Genomic DNA, 15,745 nt, shown 5'->3' on the forward strand with positions numbered 1-15,745 from the left:
GGAGGAAGTAGTCAACAGGCAGTAAGACACTGTTGTTAACGTTAACATATTATTTAGGCCAAAAAAACTCTTAATGAGAGTTATAAATATCCCTGGAGCAGTCAGGGTTATTCACCACCCAAGCAGTGTCATTTGTTTTCTTTGAGCAACACCAAACCGTGGTAACGCCTGTGACTAGAGTTTTAGTGAGTGGGACGAAGTAGGGTAAACAGAATAATTTGGATGATTGGGAAAGGATACACCTCAATTGGCTGAGGGACAAAGGAAGAAGAAAAAATAGATTAAATTTTTACTCTCAGGCAATTCATTGCCATTGCCTTATTTTGCCTTCTTCTAAATTTTTTATTACCTGTCTTGGGGAATTCCTGAACTGCAGAGGAATCTCTAAAGCAGGGGTGGCAAATAATTGGTTTCATCTTGTATTTTGTACACATCTAGCACAAAAGGTGTGTAATGGAAAAGAATGCCTTGGTCAGTTAGCAGTCCCTCCCTTAACGCCAAGAGAACCTTTTCCCTGCAGCGTTCTTGTGCTTGAGACTGAACAAAAAATGAATGGAATATGTAAGTAATAGTTATAGATTGATGCTGTAATATATGCTTATATAGGAAAATACTTGTAACTCTGACATTTTTCATTGACAGTCTTTAAATTTTTATTTACTGATTGATTTTTAGAGAGAGAAACATCGATTTGTTCTTCCACTTATTTATGCATTCATTGGTTGACTCTTGTATGTGGCCTGACTGGGGACTGAACTCACAACCTTGGCGTACCAGGATGATGCTCTAACCAACTCTGACTGGGCAGGGCCTCACCAGCAATCTTTAAATGTCGTAACTCATATAACTTCTGGTTCTATCAACCATTTAGCTTGACATTTTTTAATTGAAGGTCTTTTCAATATGTCCTTCGTTGAAGCTGTGTTTTGCCCTTTAAATGGGATATATGCTCAGTGCTTTAGCTTCTTTTTAATATACACTTCCTTATATTTACTTTTTTTTCCTATTAACTGACTTTTTAGAGCAATTTTAGGTTCATAGTAAAATGGAGAAGGTACAAAGATTTCCCATATACCCCATATTCGCACATGAATCATAGCTCCCCCATTATTAACTTCCACCTTCAAAATTGTGTATTTATTATATTTGATGAGCCTTCATCAACATATAATATTTTTATCACCCATGGTTTAGGTTAGGGTTCACTCTTGGTGTTGTACATTCTGTGGGTTTGGACAAATGTATAATGATCTGTATCTACCATTTACAATATCAGACCCTAAAACTTATGTGCTCCATCTTTTCTCTCCCTCTCCCACCCTACAACTCCTGATCTTTTTACTATTTTCATAGTTTTACTTTTTCCAGAATGTTAGAATTATTAGCAGTATATAGCCTTTCTGACTAGCTTCTTTCACTTAGCATTTAAGTTTCCTCTATGTCTTTTCATAGCTTGATGGTTCATTTCTTTTTACATCATATCTGATGTACCACAGTTTATTTATCCATTCACCTATTGACATCTTAGTTGCTTTCAAGTTTTGGCAATTATGACTAGAGCTGCTATAAATGTCCATGTGCAGGTTTTTATGTAGATATCAGTTTTCAATTCCTTTGGATAAATACCAAGGTGCATGATTTGTGGATTGTTTGGTAAGAATATGTTCAGTTTTGTAAAGAATCACTGAACTGTCTTCCAAAGTGGCTGTCCTATTTGCATTTCCACCAGCATTTCATCCTCATATTCTCATCAGCATTTGATGTCAGTGTTCTAGATTTGGGCTGTTCTAATAGGTGTGTAATGGTATCCCATTTTTGTTTTAATTTGCATTTTCTGATGACCTCTGAAGTGGAGCATCTTTTTATATCCTTATTTGCCATATGTAATAAACAAAGTACCTATTAAGGTCTTTGGTACATATTTTAGTCTCTTCAAGTTGCTCTACCAAAATAGTGCAGACTGGGTTGCTTATAAACAACAGGAATTTCTTCTCAAGAGTTATGGAGGCTGGACATCTGAGATCAGCAGTGTGGTTGGCTAAGGACCCTCTTCTGGGTTGCAGACTTCTAGTTATATCCTCACATGATGGAATGGGAAAGAATCGTTCTAGAATTTCTTATAAAGGCACTAATCCCATTTTTGAGGACTTTGCCAACATGACCTAATCACCTCTCAAAGTCCCCACCTCTTAATACCATCACAATGGGCATTAGGATTTAACATATCAATTTGGGGAGGTGGGACACAAACATTTGGACCCTTTGATCTTGTTAGTGTTCTGAATTTGGGCTATACTGTGTGTATAATGGTGTCTCATTGTTTTAATTTGCATTTTCCTGATGACATTTGATGTAGAAAGTCTTTACATAGGCTTATTTGCCTTCTGTATATCTTTTTTCTTTTTCTGTTTTTCATGTATCTTTGGTGAGATGTCTATTGAGGTTTTTGGTCTGTTATTTAATTGGCTTTTTTATTTTTAATTGTTTTGACATGGTTTCAGGTGTCCCACTCAATGTAACACTTCCGTCCCAGGTGGTTGGCTCAGTGGTAGAGCGTTGGCCTGGCATGTGGAGGTCCCGGGTTTGATTCCTGGTGAGGGCATACAGGAGAAGCAACCATGTGCTTCTTCACCCCTCACTCTCCACCTTTTCTCTATGTCTTCCCTTCCTGCAGCCACGGTGCAATTAGTTCTAATTAGTTCTAGCGCACTGGCTCCAGGCACTAAGGATGGCTCATTGGAGCTTCCTCAGGTACTAAAAATAGCTCAGTTGGAAGCATGGTCCTAGGTGGACAGAGCACCAGCCCCAAATGGGGGTTGCCAGGTGAATCCCAGTCAGAAGTCTGTTCCCTCCTCTCACTTAGGAAAAAACACCTCCTACACACTGCATTGTGCCGCCCCATGCCGAGTCTCTTTCCTCCCCCATTCCTGTTCTTTCCCCCTACCTTCACACTCCCTTTTCCTCTGGCTATTGCTTCCCTGTTGTTTGTATATAGGTGTATGATTTTTACTAATCCCTTCACCTTCTTTGATCCCATCTGCTCTTCCCCATTCCCTCTGACAGCTGTCCATCTATTCCCTGTGACCCTGCCTCTGCCTCTATTCTGTTCCTCAGTACACTTTGTTCATTAGATTCTACATATAAGTGAGATCATGTGGTATTTGTGTTTCTCTGCCAGTCTTATATCACTTAGCATAGTAATCTCCAGGTCCATCCATGCTGTTGCAAAAGGTAAGATTTCTTTTTTTTTTTTTACGACTGTAGTATTCCATTGTGTGTATATGTACTATAACTTTTTTATCCACTCGTCCATTGGTGGACACCTGGGCTGTTTCCAAATCTTGGGTATTGCAAGCAACACTGAAATGAATGTAAGGGTGCATATCGTCTTTTGAATTCATGTTTTAGGATTCTTAGAATATATTCCTAGAAGTGGGATAGCTGGGTCATAAGGCAGTTTCATTTTTAATTTTTTGAGGAAATGCCATACTGGTTTTCACAGTGGCTACACAAGTCTGCATTCCCACCAGCAGTGCAGGAAGGTTCCTTTTTCTCTATACCCTCGCCAACACTCATTTGTTGATTTGGTAATAAAAACCATTCTGGCAGATGTGAGGTGATATTTCATTGTGGTTTTAAGTTGCATTTTTCTGATGATTAGTGATGTTGAGCATTTTTTCATATGCCTGTTGGCCATCTGTATGTCCTCTTTAGAGACGTGTCTATTTAGGTCCTTTGCCCATTTTATTTTATTTATTGATTTTAGAGAGGGGAGAGAGTAAGAGGAGGAGTGGGAAGCATCAACTTGTAGTTGCTTCTCATATGTGCCTTGACCAGGCAAGCCCAGGATTTTGAACTGGCGACCTCAGCATTCCAGGTCAACACTTTATCCACTATACTACCACAGGTCCCACTTTTTAATTGGATTGTTTACCTTCTTGGTGTTGAGTTTTATAAGTTTGTTTGTTTGTTTTTTATAACAGAGGTACAGATAGGGACGGGCAGGAATGGAGAGAGATGAGAAGCATCAAGTCTTCGTTTCAGTACCTTAGTTGTTCATTGATTGCTTTCTCATTTGTGCCTTGACAGGGAGTGGAGGGTGGCTACAACAGAGCAAGTGACCCCTTGCTCAAAACAGTGACCTTGGGCTCAAGCAAGCAACCTTGGGCTTCAAGCCAGCGACTTCTGGGCTCAAGCCAGCAACCATGGGGTTGTGTCTAGGATCCCATAGTCAAGCCAGCTACCTTGGGGTTTTGAACCTGGGTCCTCTGCATCCCAGTTTGATGTGCTATCCACTGCACTACTGCCTGGTCAGGCTAGTTTTATAAGTTCTTTATTAATTTTGGTTGCTAACTCCTCATTAGTCATATCAGTGAATATGTTCTCTGATTGAGTGGATTGTCTTCTTATTTTGTTAATGGTGTCCTTTGCTGCGTAAAAGCTTTTTAGTTTGATATAGTCCCATTTGTTTATCCTTTATTTCACTTGCCTGAGGAGATATACTGGCAATAATATTGCTATGAGAGATGTCTGAGAGTCTACTGTCTATGTTTTCTTCCAGGATTTTTATGGTTTCATGACTTACGTATCCATTTTAAGTTTCTTTTTGTGAATGGTGTAAGTTGGTGGTTTAGTTTTATTTTTTTGCATGTATCTCTCCAGTATTCCCAGCACTATTTATTAAAGAAACTTTATTTAACTCCATTTTATATTCTAGCCTCCTTTGTCAAATATTAATTGGCCATAAAGGCATGGGTTTATTTCTGGATTCTCTGTTCTGTTCCATTGATCTGTATGCCTGTTCTTATGCCAGTACCAGGCTGTTTTGATTACAATGGCCTTGTAATATGATTTGGTATCAGGAAGTATGATAACCTCTCATTTTGGTCTTCATTTTCAATATTGCTGAGACGATTCAGCTTCTTTTCTTTTTTTTTTTTTTTTTGTTTTGTTTTGTTTTGTTTTTGTTCCGTATAAATTTTTGGCATACTCTATATCTGTAGAGTATGCTATTGATATTTTAATAGGAATTGCATGTAGTCTATATATTGCTTTGGGTAGTGTGGACATGAGTTGTTTTCTTATTGTGCTTTAAGAGTTCTTTCATATTTTGGATAACAGTTCTTTATCAGATATGTCTTTTACAATTATTTTCTCCTAATCTCTCTCTTGTCCTTTTTATTCTCTTGACAATATCTTTCGCAGAGTAGAAATTCTTAATTTTAATTAAGTCTGGCTTATCAATTTTTTTTTTCATGGATCATGCCTTTGGTGTCGTATTTAAAAAGTCATCTATGTTTTCTCCTGTGTTATCTTCTAGTAGTTTTATACTTTGTGTTTTACATTTAGGGCAGTGATCTTTTGGGTTATTTTGTGAAGGGTATAAGGTTTGTGTCCAGATTCATTTTTTTGTGCATGTGGATGTCCAGTTTTTCCAGCACCATTTGTTGAAAAGATTATCTTTTCTCCACTGTATTGCCTTTACTTCTTTGTCAGAGATCAGACTATGTTTATATGGGTCTGTTTCTGGAGCTTTCTATTCTATTCTAATTAGGTATTTGTTTGTTCTTTATTCAGTACCACACTGTCTTGAGTACTGTAGTTTTAAAGTAAGTCTTGAAGTCAGGTAATGTCAGTTTTCCAACTTTAGTCTTCTCCTTTAGTGTTGTGTTTACTAATCTGGATATTTGCTTCTTCATCAAAGCTTTAAAATCAATTTGTCAACATCCACAAAATAATTTCCTGGGATTATGGTTGGGTTGTATGGAATCAAATTTGTTGAGATGAATGACATCTTGACATTATTACCTCTTCATATCAGTGAACATCGAGTATTGCTCCTTTTTCTAGTCCTTTGTATACCTACTTAATCCATTTTGTAGTCTTTAGAAGGTGCTTTTTCTGAGTCATCTCAGAAGTAATTTACAGTTTTCTTTTCTTTTGGATTCATTTGCTATTATATTTGTTCCTTTTTATATTGAGCTAACAGCTTTTCCTTCCCTTTCTAATATCATGATGCCTAGGCAAAAGTGATTTCTGGCATTGCATAAATACCAGAAATTATTCCTAGAGTGAAATTAAACCACCTATCTGCACAGTTCACATTCCATACTAAAATATAGCTGCTTTCTCAGTTAGTGCAAAAAGTTTTACTAACCATGTAAAAGAAATACAAGAATTTGTATAATCTCTTCTCTCAAAGAGCTTGTGGTCTATTTAAGAAATCAGAAATGAACATGAAAAGTAAGACATTTAGAGAATAATGAGTAAATTTTGGACACAGAGAGATATTAATCCAAATTAATCCCTTTTTTTCCTTTAAAAAATCTTTATATGAAGTATATCCTTTTAATTATATTTTCTATCCAATGTAGTTATAATAAACACCTGAAAGTATTAGATATATCAGCTACCTTCAATTTTCTATTTCTGTGTTTTTGTCACAGGTGTCCTGATTTTCAGCTGCTACAGGAAGGGCAAAGGTATGGTTGAATCGGTATCACTTACCTTCTATATATTCGTGTTAATAGAAACATTAAGAGTAAGCCAGGTGATATGAGCTCTTGGACTTCCTGTGCTGGTGCATTATGTAAGTGCCCACTGTAGCCCACACAAAGAAGTGATATTTGCCTTGTACAGCTTTTTCTTTTGTGATGGTAAGGTGATGTGTTTGCTGTATGTGATTTATTGTACAGCTGTTTCTACCAAGAAAGTCTAATTGAACCTGTTGAAATATGATACAAACACAGCTTCGATCTGAGATACTATACTGCTTTGTCAACTAGGTTGTGCCAATTATATTTGTTGAAAGGTTTTTGTAGTCTTATTTTATAGAATAAAACATTTCTGTATCAGTTATATTTAATTATTTGAAAGAATATCTAAAGCATTAATAGAAATTCCAAGTTGTGGGTTTTTTCCTAAACTGCCCTCATGGTGTTGCTTGCCCAACCATAATCATCTCTCACAACATGTCCTTTTATTTCCCAGAATAAAATTTCCTGATTATTAGTCACTATTTCATGGACTTGAGCACAAATGAGAGATATTTAGTTATTGATGTATAGCTTTACTTTATAGTTCAGAATAGTATAGAAAAATATAATACCTTCAAATTCCAAGGAAAGTTTGAAATATATGGAAGTTAAATTGTTCTATTTCCTTTTTTTTTTTTTTTTTTTTTTTTGTATTTTTCTGAAGCTAGAAACGGGGAGAGACAGTCAGACATATTCCCGCATGCGCCCGACCAGGATCCACCCGGCACTCCCACCAGGGGGCGACGCTCTGCCCACCAGGGGGCGATGCTCTGCCCCTCCGGGGCGTGGCTGTGTTGCGACCAGAGCCACTCTAGCGCCTGGGGCAGAGGCCAAGGAGACATCCCCAGCACCCGGGCCATCTTTACTCCAGTGGAGCCTCCGCTGTAGGAGGGGAAGAGAGAGACAGAGAGGAAGGAGAGGGGGAAAGGTGGAGAAGCAGATGGGCGCTTCTCCTGTGTGCCCTGGCCGGGAATCGAACCCGGGACTTCTGCACACCAGGCCGACGCTCTACCACTGAGCGAACCGGCCAGGGCTGTTCTATTTCTTTTTGAAGTTACACTTGCAAGAAACAAATCTCATGATGATATAAGCTAGATTCTAACTAAAAATTGATATCTAATACTGGATAGATATCCACTTTTCTCCATTCCCATCTACAACCTTACTTTCAACTCTGTTTCTCTTCCTTCACACGCCGCACTGCATGTTTTTTAAAATTGCTGCATTATTTTATTTTTAAAAATATTTTCTAAAAATTTAATAGCCTCTTTTGCGGATTAATTTTAGGTTTACAGAAAAATTCTATGAAATGTACTGTAGTTCTCTCACTACCCTTCATGTGTTTTTTGATCTAGAGTCCTCTTCATCTGGGTCTTTTACAGTTTTGATACATGCATTTGCTTACAGCAGCTGCTCACCTATCCTTCTGTACCTCAAGTCTGTATAGATGAAGCTACTCTTTGCCTTCACTCTTTCATAATTCTTAATGTTTTTTAAACCTGAAAATTGAAGGAATATAGTCAACAGGAAAACTGTTGTCTTTTAATTTTAGAATTATGTTGTAATTCTGGAGTTTCAAATATAAACATTTTTCATTGATAAATGTTGATTTGCTACCTTTATTTTCTGCTGGGACTTCCTTGTGGTTTTCATTCTTTGAAATTTTCTGTATGTCTGTCAACCAGAATGGGAAAATGTTAAACATCTCTTTTCATCGTTTTATCTTTCAAAGCCTAAACAAAGTTTCTATAATGTTTGTGTGTGTATGTGTATACATACATGCATGTATATATATGTTTGAGAAACTATTAATGAAATTTTCAGAAGAAATTGGGTTTTTTTGTTTTTTGTTTTTTTACAGAGACAGAGAGTGAGTCAGAGAGATGGATAGACAGGGACAGACAGACAGGAACGGAGAGATGAGAAGCATCAATCATTAGTTTTTCATTGCACGTTGTAACACCTTAGTTATTCATTGATTGCTTTCTCTTCTATGCCTTGACCATGGGCCTTCAGCAGACCGAGTAGCCCCTTGCTGCAGCCAGCAACCTTGGGTTCAAGCTGGTGGGCTTTTGCTCAAACCAGACGACCCCGTGCTCAAGCTGGTGACCTTGAGGTCTCAAACCTGGGTCCTCTGCATCCCAGTTCAACGTTCTATCCACTGCGCCACCGCCTGGTCAGGCAGAAATTGTTGTTTTTTTTTAAAGGTATATGAAATAGTCACAGAAATGGAATAGGCCAAAATAAAGAATAATCCAGTTGGGTGAAATTGTTTCTTTTCTTTTTGTTGTTCTATAACAGTTTTAAAATAATTGGAAAAAAGGGGGCAAGGAAAGAAGTGAATTACTTCAAATAAATAAGATGTAGAGAAATTATAGATTTATAGCTTTCTCTGAAGTATGTATATACGGTTACATAAATATTAGCCTATAAATAAGGCTTTGCATAAAGAATAACATTTTCTACCTTGAAAGGTATAAAGTATAAGTACTGTGATTCATTCTGCTTTTCTGTTACAGTTATTTTGTTTCTTTTCTTTTATAGTGGTCATTCTGGAGAAGAAGTACTGTTATGCAGTAAGGCCATTAAAACATCAGATATTGATAATCCTGGCCATTTTCAAAAGCAGTATGAATCTAGTTCTTCTAGCACTCAGAGTGATAGTAGCAGTGATAATGAGCAAGACTTTGTTTCCTCCATTCTACCAGGCAACATACCAAATGCAACAGGTATAAGGCCACAGCTGCACAAAAAAAGCATCATGAAGAAGAAAGCTGGTCAAAACGCTAACTTTAAGCAGGAAGACAAAGAACAGACAGTAGTGGATGTTACTGAGCAGTTAGGCAATTGCAGGTTAAGTAGTCAGGAGAAAGCTGCTGATTATGAACTTCCTTTACAGAAAGTAAATACTCAAATATCTTCAAATAGTCCTTTGCAAGAAAATTTTAAAGCTTCAGAAATTTCTGAAAATAAATACAGTAATTCAGAAATAACTCTAGTAGGCATAAGTAAAAAAAGTGCTGAGCATTTTAAGAGTAAATTTACCAAATCAAACCAAGTTTCTAGGTCAGTTTCTAGTTCAGTGCAGGTGTGTCCTGAAGTTGCAAAGGTAAACTTACTTAAAGTTCTAAGGGAGACTTTGATTGAGTGGAAGACAGAAGAAACTTTGAAGTTCTTGTATGGCCAGAATTATGCTTCTTTGTGTCTGAAATCCTCTTCAGCCTCTTTGATTAAAGAAGAACTAGATGAAGATGACATTAACTCTGACCCAGAAGGTCATTCTCCTGCCTTGAGGGAATCTCAGTACAGCTTGGATGAGTCTTTGCCTTTTAGGGCTTCAAATACAGCCATTAAACCACTTCCAAGTTATGAGAAGTTGAGAAAAGAAACTGAAACATTGAATCTAAAGATCAGAGAGTTTTATAGAGGACAATACGTTTTAAATGAAGAAATCACCAAATCACAAGACTCAGAAGAGGTATGTCTTAATGATAATGAGTTTTCCATATTGCTAACATGGAACTCTCATCATAGCAAATATTAGAACAGTAAGAAAAATACTGAAGAGATAAATGTTAAATTTTCAGAAGGCTTCTTTAGTCAGTCTTTTGGTTTAAAGTGCCATCTTCAGTATTGGCACTACTATTTTCTAAGTCAGTTGAAGCTTGCCCCTGAAAATTTTCATAAATGTGGAGCATTTTTCTGTAATGGAGAAATAGCCTAGGATTGTGGGACAGAATTTTCTTTAAACCAGGTTCTTCATGTAATATGTAGAACCTCTGAAGAGGCTTTTTTCTGTATCCATATGTATTCTTTCAGATTTCTACATGGGGTACATATCTTTGTGTTTTATTTCCAGTGGGACTGTTTGCAGTGAAGTAGACTTACTAGTTGAATGGTAAAATATTTGTATAATATTTGGCAAGTATGCCCATTTAAAATATTATAAATAAAAATAATATATTAAAAGAGATTTATTGGGAAATAATAGAGAGAAAATGAAAAGAGCACATTCAGGTAAGACCTAGATTTTAATATCTGCTCTGTCATTTATTAGCTGTAAGAAAAGTTAGTTTCTTGAGTCTGATTGCTTATCTGTAAATGGGACTATAAATAATTTTCCTTGCTTCACTTGTTATGAGTTTTAAAAATAATGTATATAAAGCATCTATCACAGTGCCTGACATATAATTGGTACTCAGTAAATAGTAGTTATATGTAGAGACTGAATGTATGCCACTGAGATTTAGGGAGATTTTTCAGTACTTCTAATATCCAGTTTTAGTTGATGTGTAGTTTGGGAAATGAAATCAATTGACATGAGAGGAATAGGCAATACCTGGTTTTTATCACAAAACTTTGTTACTAAATATTTCTGAGTAAATGTGGCTGTAAATTTAAAACACATTTGGAAATTTAGAAAGAAGGTGAAAATGGAAGTGTAAAAATTGAGAAATTTCTTGTATTTTTTTTTTTTTTTTTTTACAAAGACAGAGAAACAGGAAGGGAGAAAGATGAGAAGCATCAACTCGTAACTTGTACTTATGTCACTTTAGTTGTTCATTGATTGCTGCACATATGTGCCTTGACCATGGGCCTTCAGCAGACCGAGTAACCCCTTGCTCAAGCCAGCAACCTTGGGCTTCAAGCCAGTGACCTTTGGGCTCAAGCTAGCGACCATGGGATTATGGGATCATGCTCATGCCAGTGACTCCACGCTCAAGCTGGCAACCTTGGGGTTTCGAACATGGGTCCTCAGCATCCCAGGTCAATACTCTGCCCACTGCACCACCACCAGTCATATGGAAATTTCTTGTGTTCCTCCAAAATATTACTTAACCCAGTACTATATTTGAAATCTTTTCAACTGTGTTATTAGACAGCATCATAACTTTTATATTAAGTTTGGAGAAACATTGATTTTTGTGCTTATAAGCCTTAAGAAGGAAAAAATTAATCCCTGAAATTTGCTCCTTATTGTATAACATTTTAGGACTTTTTCACTGAAGTCTAACACAAATAGTAAGTATACAGCTCTTTTAGTTATCACAAATGAACACTACCCAAGCCAAGAAATTTGAGTAAACCAGAGCCCGACTATGTCTCCTCCTAGTCATTACCTGTTTCCAAAATGAATGATTATTATAGTAGTACAGATAAGTTTAGCCAGTTTTGAACTGTATCTAAATGGATTCACACAGAATATATATATTTTTGGTGTCCAATTTAATTCATCCAACATTATGTTTGTGGGTCATTTGTGTTGTTATAGGCATAATTCTAGTTTTATTCTTTAAATGCTGCATAGTATTCCATTTTAGAAAGGTACCACAATTTATTTATAATAATGAGCCTTTAGGTTGTTTCAGTTTGGGGCTATATGAACTTTCTTATATATGTCTCTCCTAATGTGATGCATTTCTGTTGGGTATGTAACTAAGGCTGAATTTTCTGGGTCATAATGTATGGGTATATGCAACTCTACTAGATAATGACAAATGGTTTTCCAACATGGTTGTGTGAGTATATTCTACTACCACAGTATGAGAGTTTCCATGACTCCATACTCTCAAAATAGTTGATACTGTTAGTTTTCATCATTGTGGTGGTATTGCTTTTTGGTTATATTTCTCTGATGATTTGTTTCTCTGTTTCATTTGCTTTGACTATTTGGATAATCTCTTTTTTGAAGTAACTGTTTGAGTCTTTTTTCCATTTACCTATTGAATTTGTCTACATATTTTTATTATTATCGATCTATAGGAATTCTGTATGTATTCAGGATTCAATCCCATTTCTAGTTATGTGTATTGTGAATATCATCTTTTACTCTGAGACTTGTCCTTCCACTCTCATTACTGGTGTCTTCAGTCTGGTTTAATTGTTGCCTTTAGTGACTTCTATAAGAAATCTTTGCTTAGCCCAAGTTAGTTAATCTTCTACAGGCTTTTTTGCTTTTCCTTACACATTGAGATCTGAAGTTCACCTAGGATTTATTTTTGTTATGGTGAGGAGTATAGGTCACATTTTATTGGTTTTCTTTTTGGAAATATGTGCACATCAAAGTTTGAGAAGCACTTTTGATTTTTATTTGTTCATCAGTTACTGAGAGAGGTGGGAGAGATAGGTCAAGATCTCTCATCATAATTAGGGATTTGTTATTTCTCCTTTTAGTTTTATGGATTTTACTTTTAATATTTTGAGAACTTGTTATTGGGTGCAAATGTAAGTTTGTGTGTCTTCCTGGAAAATTAAACCTTTAGCATTATGGAATAACCATTCTCTACGTTGATTTTTTTTTCCTCTTGGAGTTTATTTTGCTGGCACTAGCATTTTTTTATTAGTATTTTCAAGGATTACCTTATTTAAATCTAGGCTGATAATCTTCATCCTTTATGTGGAGAGTTTAGTCCATTTACAATTAATGTCATAATTGACGTATTTGGGTTTAAATCTACCATCTCACTCATTGCTTTCTGCATTCCACATGTTCTGTGTTTCTCTTTCCTTTTTGCTTTCTTTGTATTAGATATCATTATTCCATTTTTTTTTACTCTCCTTCTTATACAGTATTTTGCTAATTGTTAAGTGGTTACCCTAAAGATTAAAACCTGAATCTTTCCTGACCTGTGGTGTCACAGTGGATAAAGCATCGACCTGGAATGCTAAGGGTGCCGGTTCAAAACCTTGAGCTTGCCTAGTCAGGGCACATATGGGAGTTGATGCTTTCTGTTCCTCCTCCCTTCTCTGTCTCTGTCTCTCTCTCTCTCTCTCTCTCTCCACTGTTTTTTACAGAGACAGAGAGAGGGACAGATAGGGACAGACAGACAGGAAAGGAGAGAGATGAGAAGCATCAGTTCTTCGTTGCGGCTCCTTAGTTGTTCATTGATTGCTTTCTCATATGTGCCTTGACCTGGGGGCTTCAGCAGAGCGAGTAGCCCCCTGCTCAAGCCAGCAACCTTGGACTTCAAGGCAGTGACCTTTGGGCTTCAAAGCAGTGACTTTTGGGCTGAAGCCAGCAACCATGGGGTCATATCTATGATCCCACGCTCAAGCCAGTGACTCCACAATCAAGCTGGTGAAGCCCTTGGTCAAGCCGGATGAGCCTGCACTTAAACCAGCGGCCTTGGGGTTTCAAACCTGGATCCTCCACGTCCCAGTCTGACACTCTATCCACTGGTCCAGCTCGCTCGCTCGCTCTCTTTCTTTCCCTCCCTCTCCCCTCTCTCTCTGAAAATGAATAAAGAAAATAAAACCTGAATTTTTTGTCTTATTAAGGTCTAATGTAACAATACTTTTAAGCTTCCTGGACAATTAGAACTTTAACTCCATTTATCCCTTCTTTCCTTACTTGCTTTTCCTGTGTACTTTTGTTTTATCTACATTTTAAATCCTCCCAGATTATTTATAGTCAATATTGAGTTGGATTAGTCCAATTAATTACTCATTGTTTTTCATTTGTTACTGCATCATAATTTTTTCATCTGGGATCATTTGCCTTGGGCCTAAAGAAGATCCTTTGCTTTTATTAATGTTAGTTTGCTAGTGATGTTTTCTGTTTTTGTTTGTAACAAAATTTTTTATTTCACTTTTACTTTTGAAAGGTATTTTCCTGGATATTGAATTCTAGATTAGCAGTTATGTTCTTTCAGCCCATTGAAAATATTCTTTTGTCTTTTGGCTTTCATTTATTTCTCTTATTACTCCTTCTTTGCAAATACTGTGTTTTCTATCTTTAGGTACTTTTAAGACTTTTTTTTTTTTTGGTTACTCTCAATTTTAAAATGGTTTGCATACCTGTAATTATATTTGTTGTTTTGGCTGTTATATTACTTGAATTTGTGATTTGATTTTTTTCATTAGTTTTGGTATAGTTTTAAATATTATCTGGTACTTCAGTTACCAGATAACTGTATCTTTTTTTTTTTTTTTTTTTTTTTTTTTTCCTGAAGCTGGAAATAGGGAGAGACAGTCAGACAGACTCCCGCATGCGCCCGACCGGGATCCACCCGGCACGCCCACCAGGGGCGAAGCTCTGCCCACCAGGGGGCGATGCTCTGCCCATCCTGGGCGTCGCCATGTTGCGACTAGAGCCACTCTAGCGCCTGGGGCAGAGGCCACAGAGCCATCCCCAGCGCCCGGGCCATCTTTGCTCCTATGGAGCCTTGGCTGCGGGAGGGGACGAGAGAGACAGAGAGGAAAGCGCGGCGGAGGGGTGGAGAAGCAAATGGGCGCTTCTCCTGTGTGCCCTGGCCGGGAATCGAACCCGGGTCCTCCGCACGCTAGGCCGACGCTCTACCGCTGAGCCAACCGGCCAGGGCCTTGATAACTGTATCTTTGTTTCATATTTTTTTATACTTTGTATTGTGTGGAGGGGGAAATGAGTGTTGGGTCTGACTGTGGTTCATTCTGGATATTTCCCAAGGTCAGTATTCTCTTTTCCAGTTATTTCTAATATATCATTAAATCTATCCATTGAGTTCTTTTAAATACTGTATTTTTAAGTTCTAGGATTTTTGTTTGGTTCTCTTTTATAGTTTTCAGTTCTCTACTGAAAATTTTAATCTTGCTATTTCTTTGAATATCTTCAACACTAATTTTAAATAAAGTCGGTAACTTCTTTATCTGGATTTCCTGACAGTTGATTTCTATGGGCTAGTATTTCAGAGTTTGATCATATTGTCTTATTGTTTCATTATGTGGCAAACATTGTATATTAAAAATTACAGAGATAACTTGAGACCCAGGCTGATGTTACTTTTCTCTAGAATGGATTTGTGTTCGCCACTAGCAGATGATTCATAGCAGCCCCAAATCACCTTAATCCAACCAGGAATCTTAATTCCTGATTTGAAACTGGGCTTCAGTCCCTTAAATCCTATTCATTTTTACTCCTAGAGCGTGATCTTTCTAAACAAACTTGGTGAGTGTGACTAGTGCCTCTTCCTTCTTGGCATGCCCCAAACTCTAATGTTTATTTAAAAAGCAGTGCTTGGATTCTCAGTATTTATATTGCCTCTTCTGAAATTAGTCAGTGGCCTCTCTAGAATTATCTTCTCCAGAATCTCAGGCCATAATTCTTCACTTCTTTGTTAGCAATCTGTTGCTTTCAAACAAATGTGGGTTTTTTCCCAGCTTTTTCATTTCTCAACAAGAGAGGTGGTTTGAATTGTCTTGTCTGCCATTTCTAGAAGTGGAATTCCCCGAAC

At 37.0% G+C, this 15,745-nt stretch overlaps 1 protein-coding gene across 4 annotated transcripts in view; it reads left to right on the forward strand.

Annotated features, from left to right (window-relative positions):
* Positions 1 to 15,745, forward strand: part of RPAP2 (RNA polymerase II associated protein 2) — a 100,426-nt gene that overhangs the window by 19,895 nt on the left and 64,786 nt on the right. For all 4 annotated transcript variants that reach the window (XM_066268650.1, XM_066268652.1, XM_066268651.1 and 1 more), the window contains exons 7-8: positions 6,447 to 6,482; positions 9,081 to 10,014. In XM_066268650.1, coding sequence (XP_066124747.1) covers positions 6,447 to 6,482; positions 9,081 to 10,014 — 970 coding nt within the window. The remainder of the gene's footprint in view (positions 1 to 6,446; positions 6,483 to 9,080; positions 10,015 to 15,745) is intronic.

Source organism: Saccopteryx bilineata, chromosome 3 (genome assembly GCF_036850765.1).
Source record: "Saccopteryx bilineata isolate mSacBil1 chromosome 3, mSacBil1_pri_phased_curated, whole genome shotgun sequence".
NCBI lineage: Eukaryota > Metazoa > Chordata > Mammalia > Chiroptera > Emballonuridae > Saccopteryx > Saccopteryx bilineata.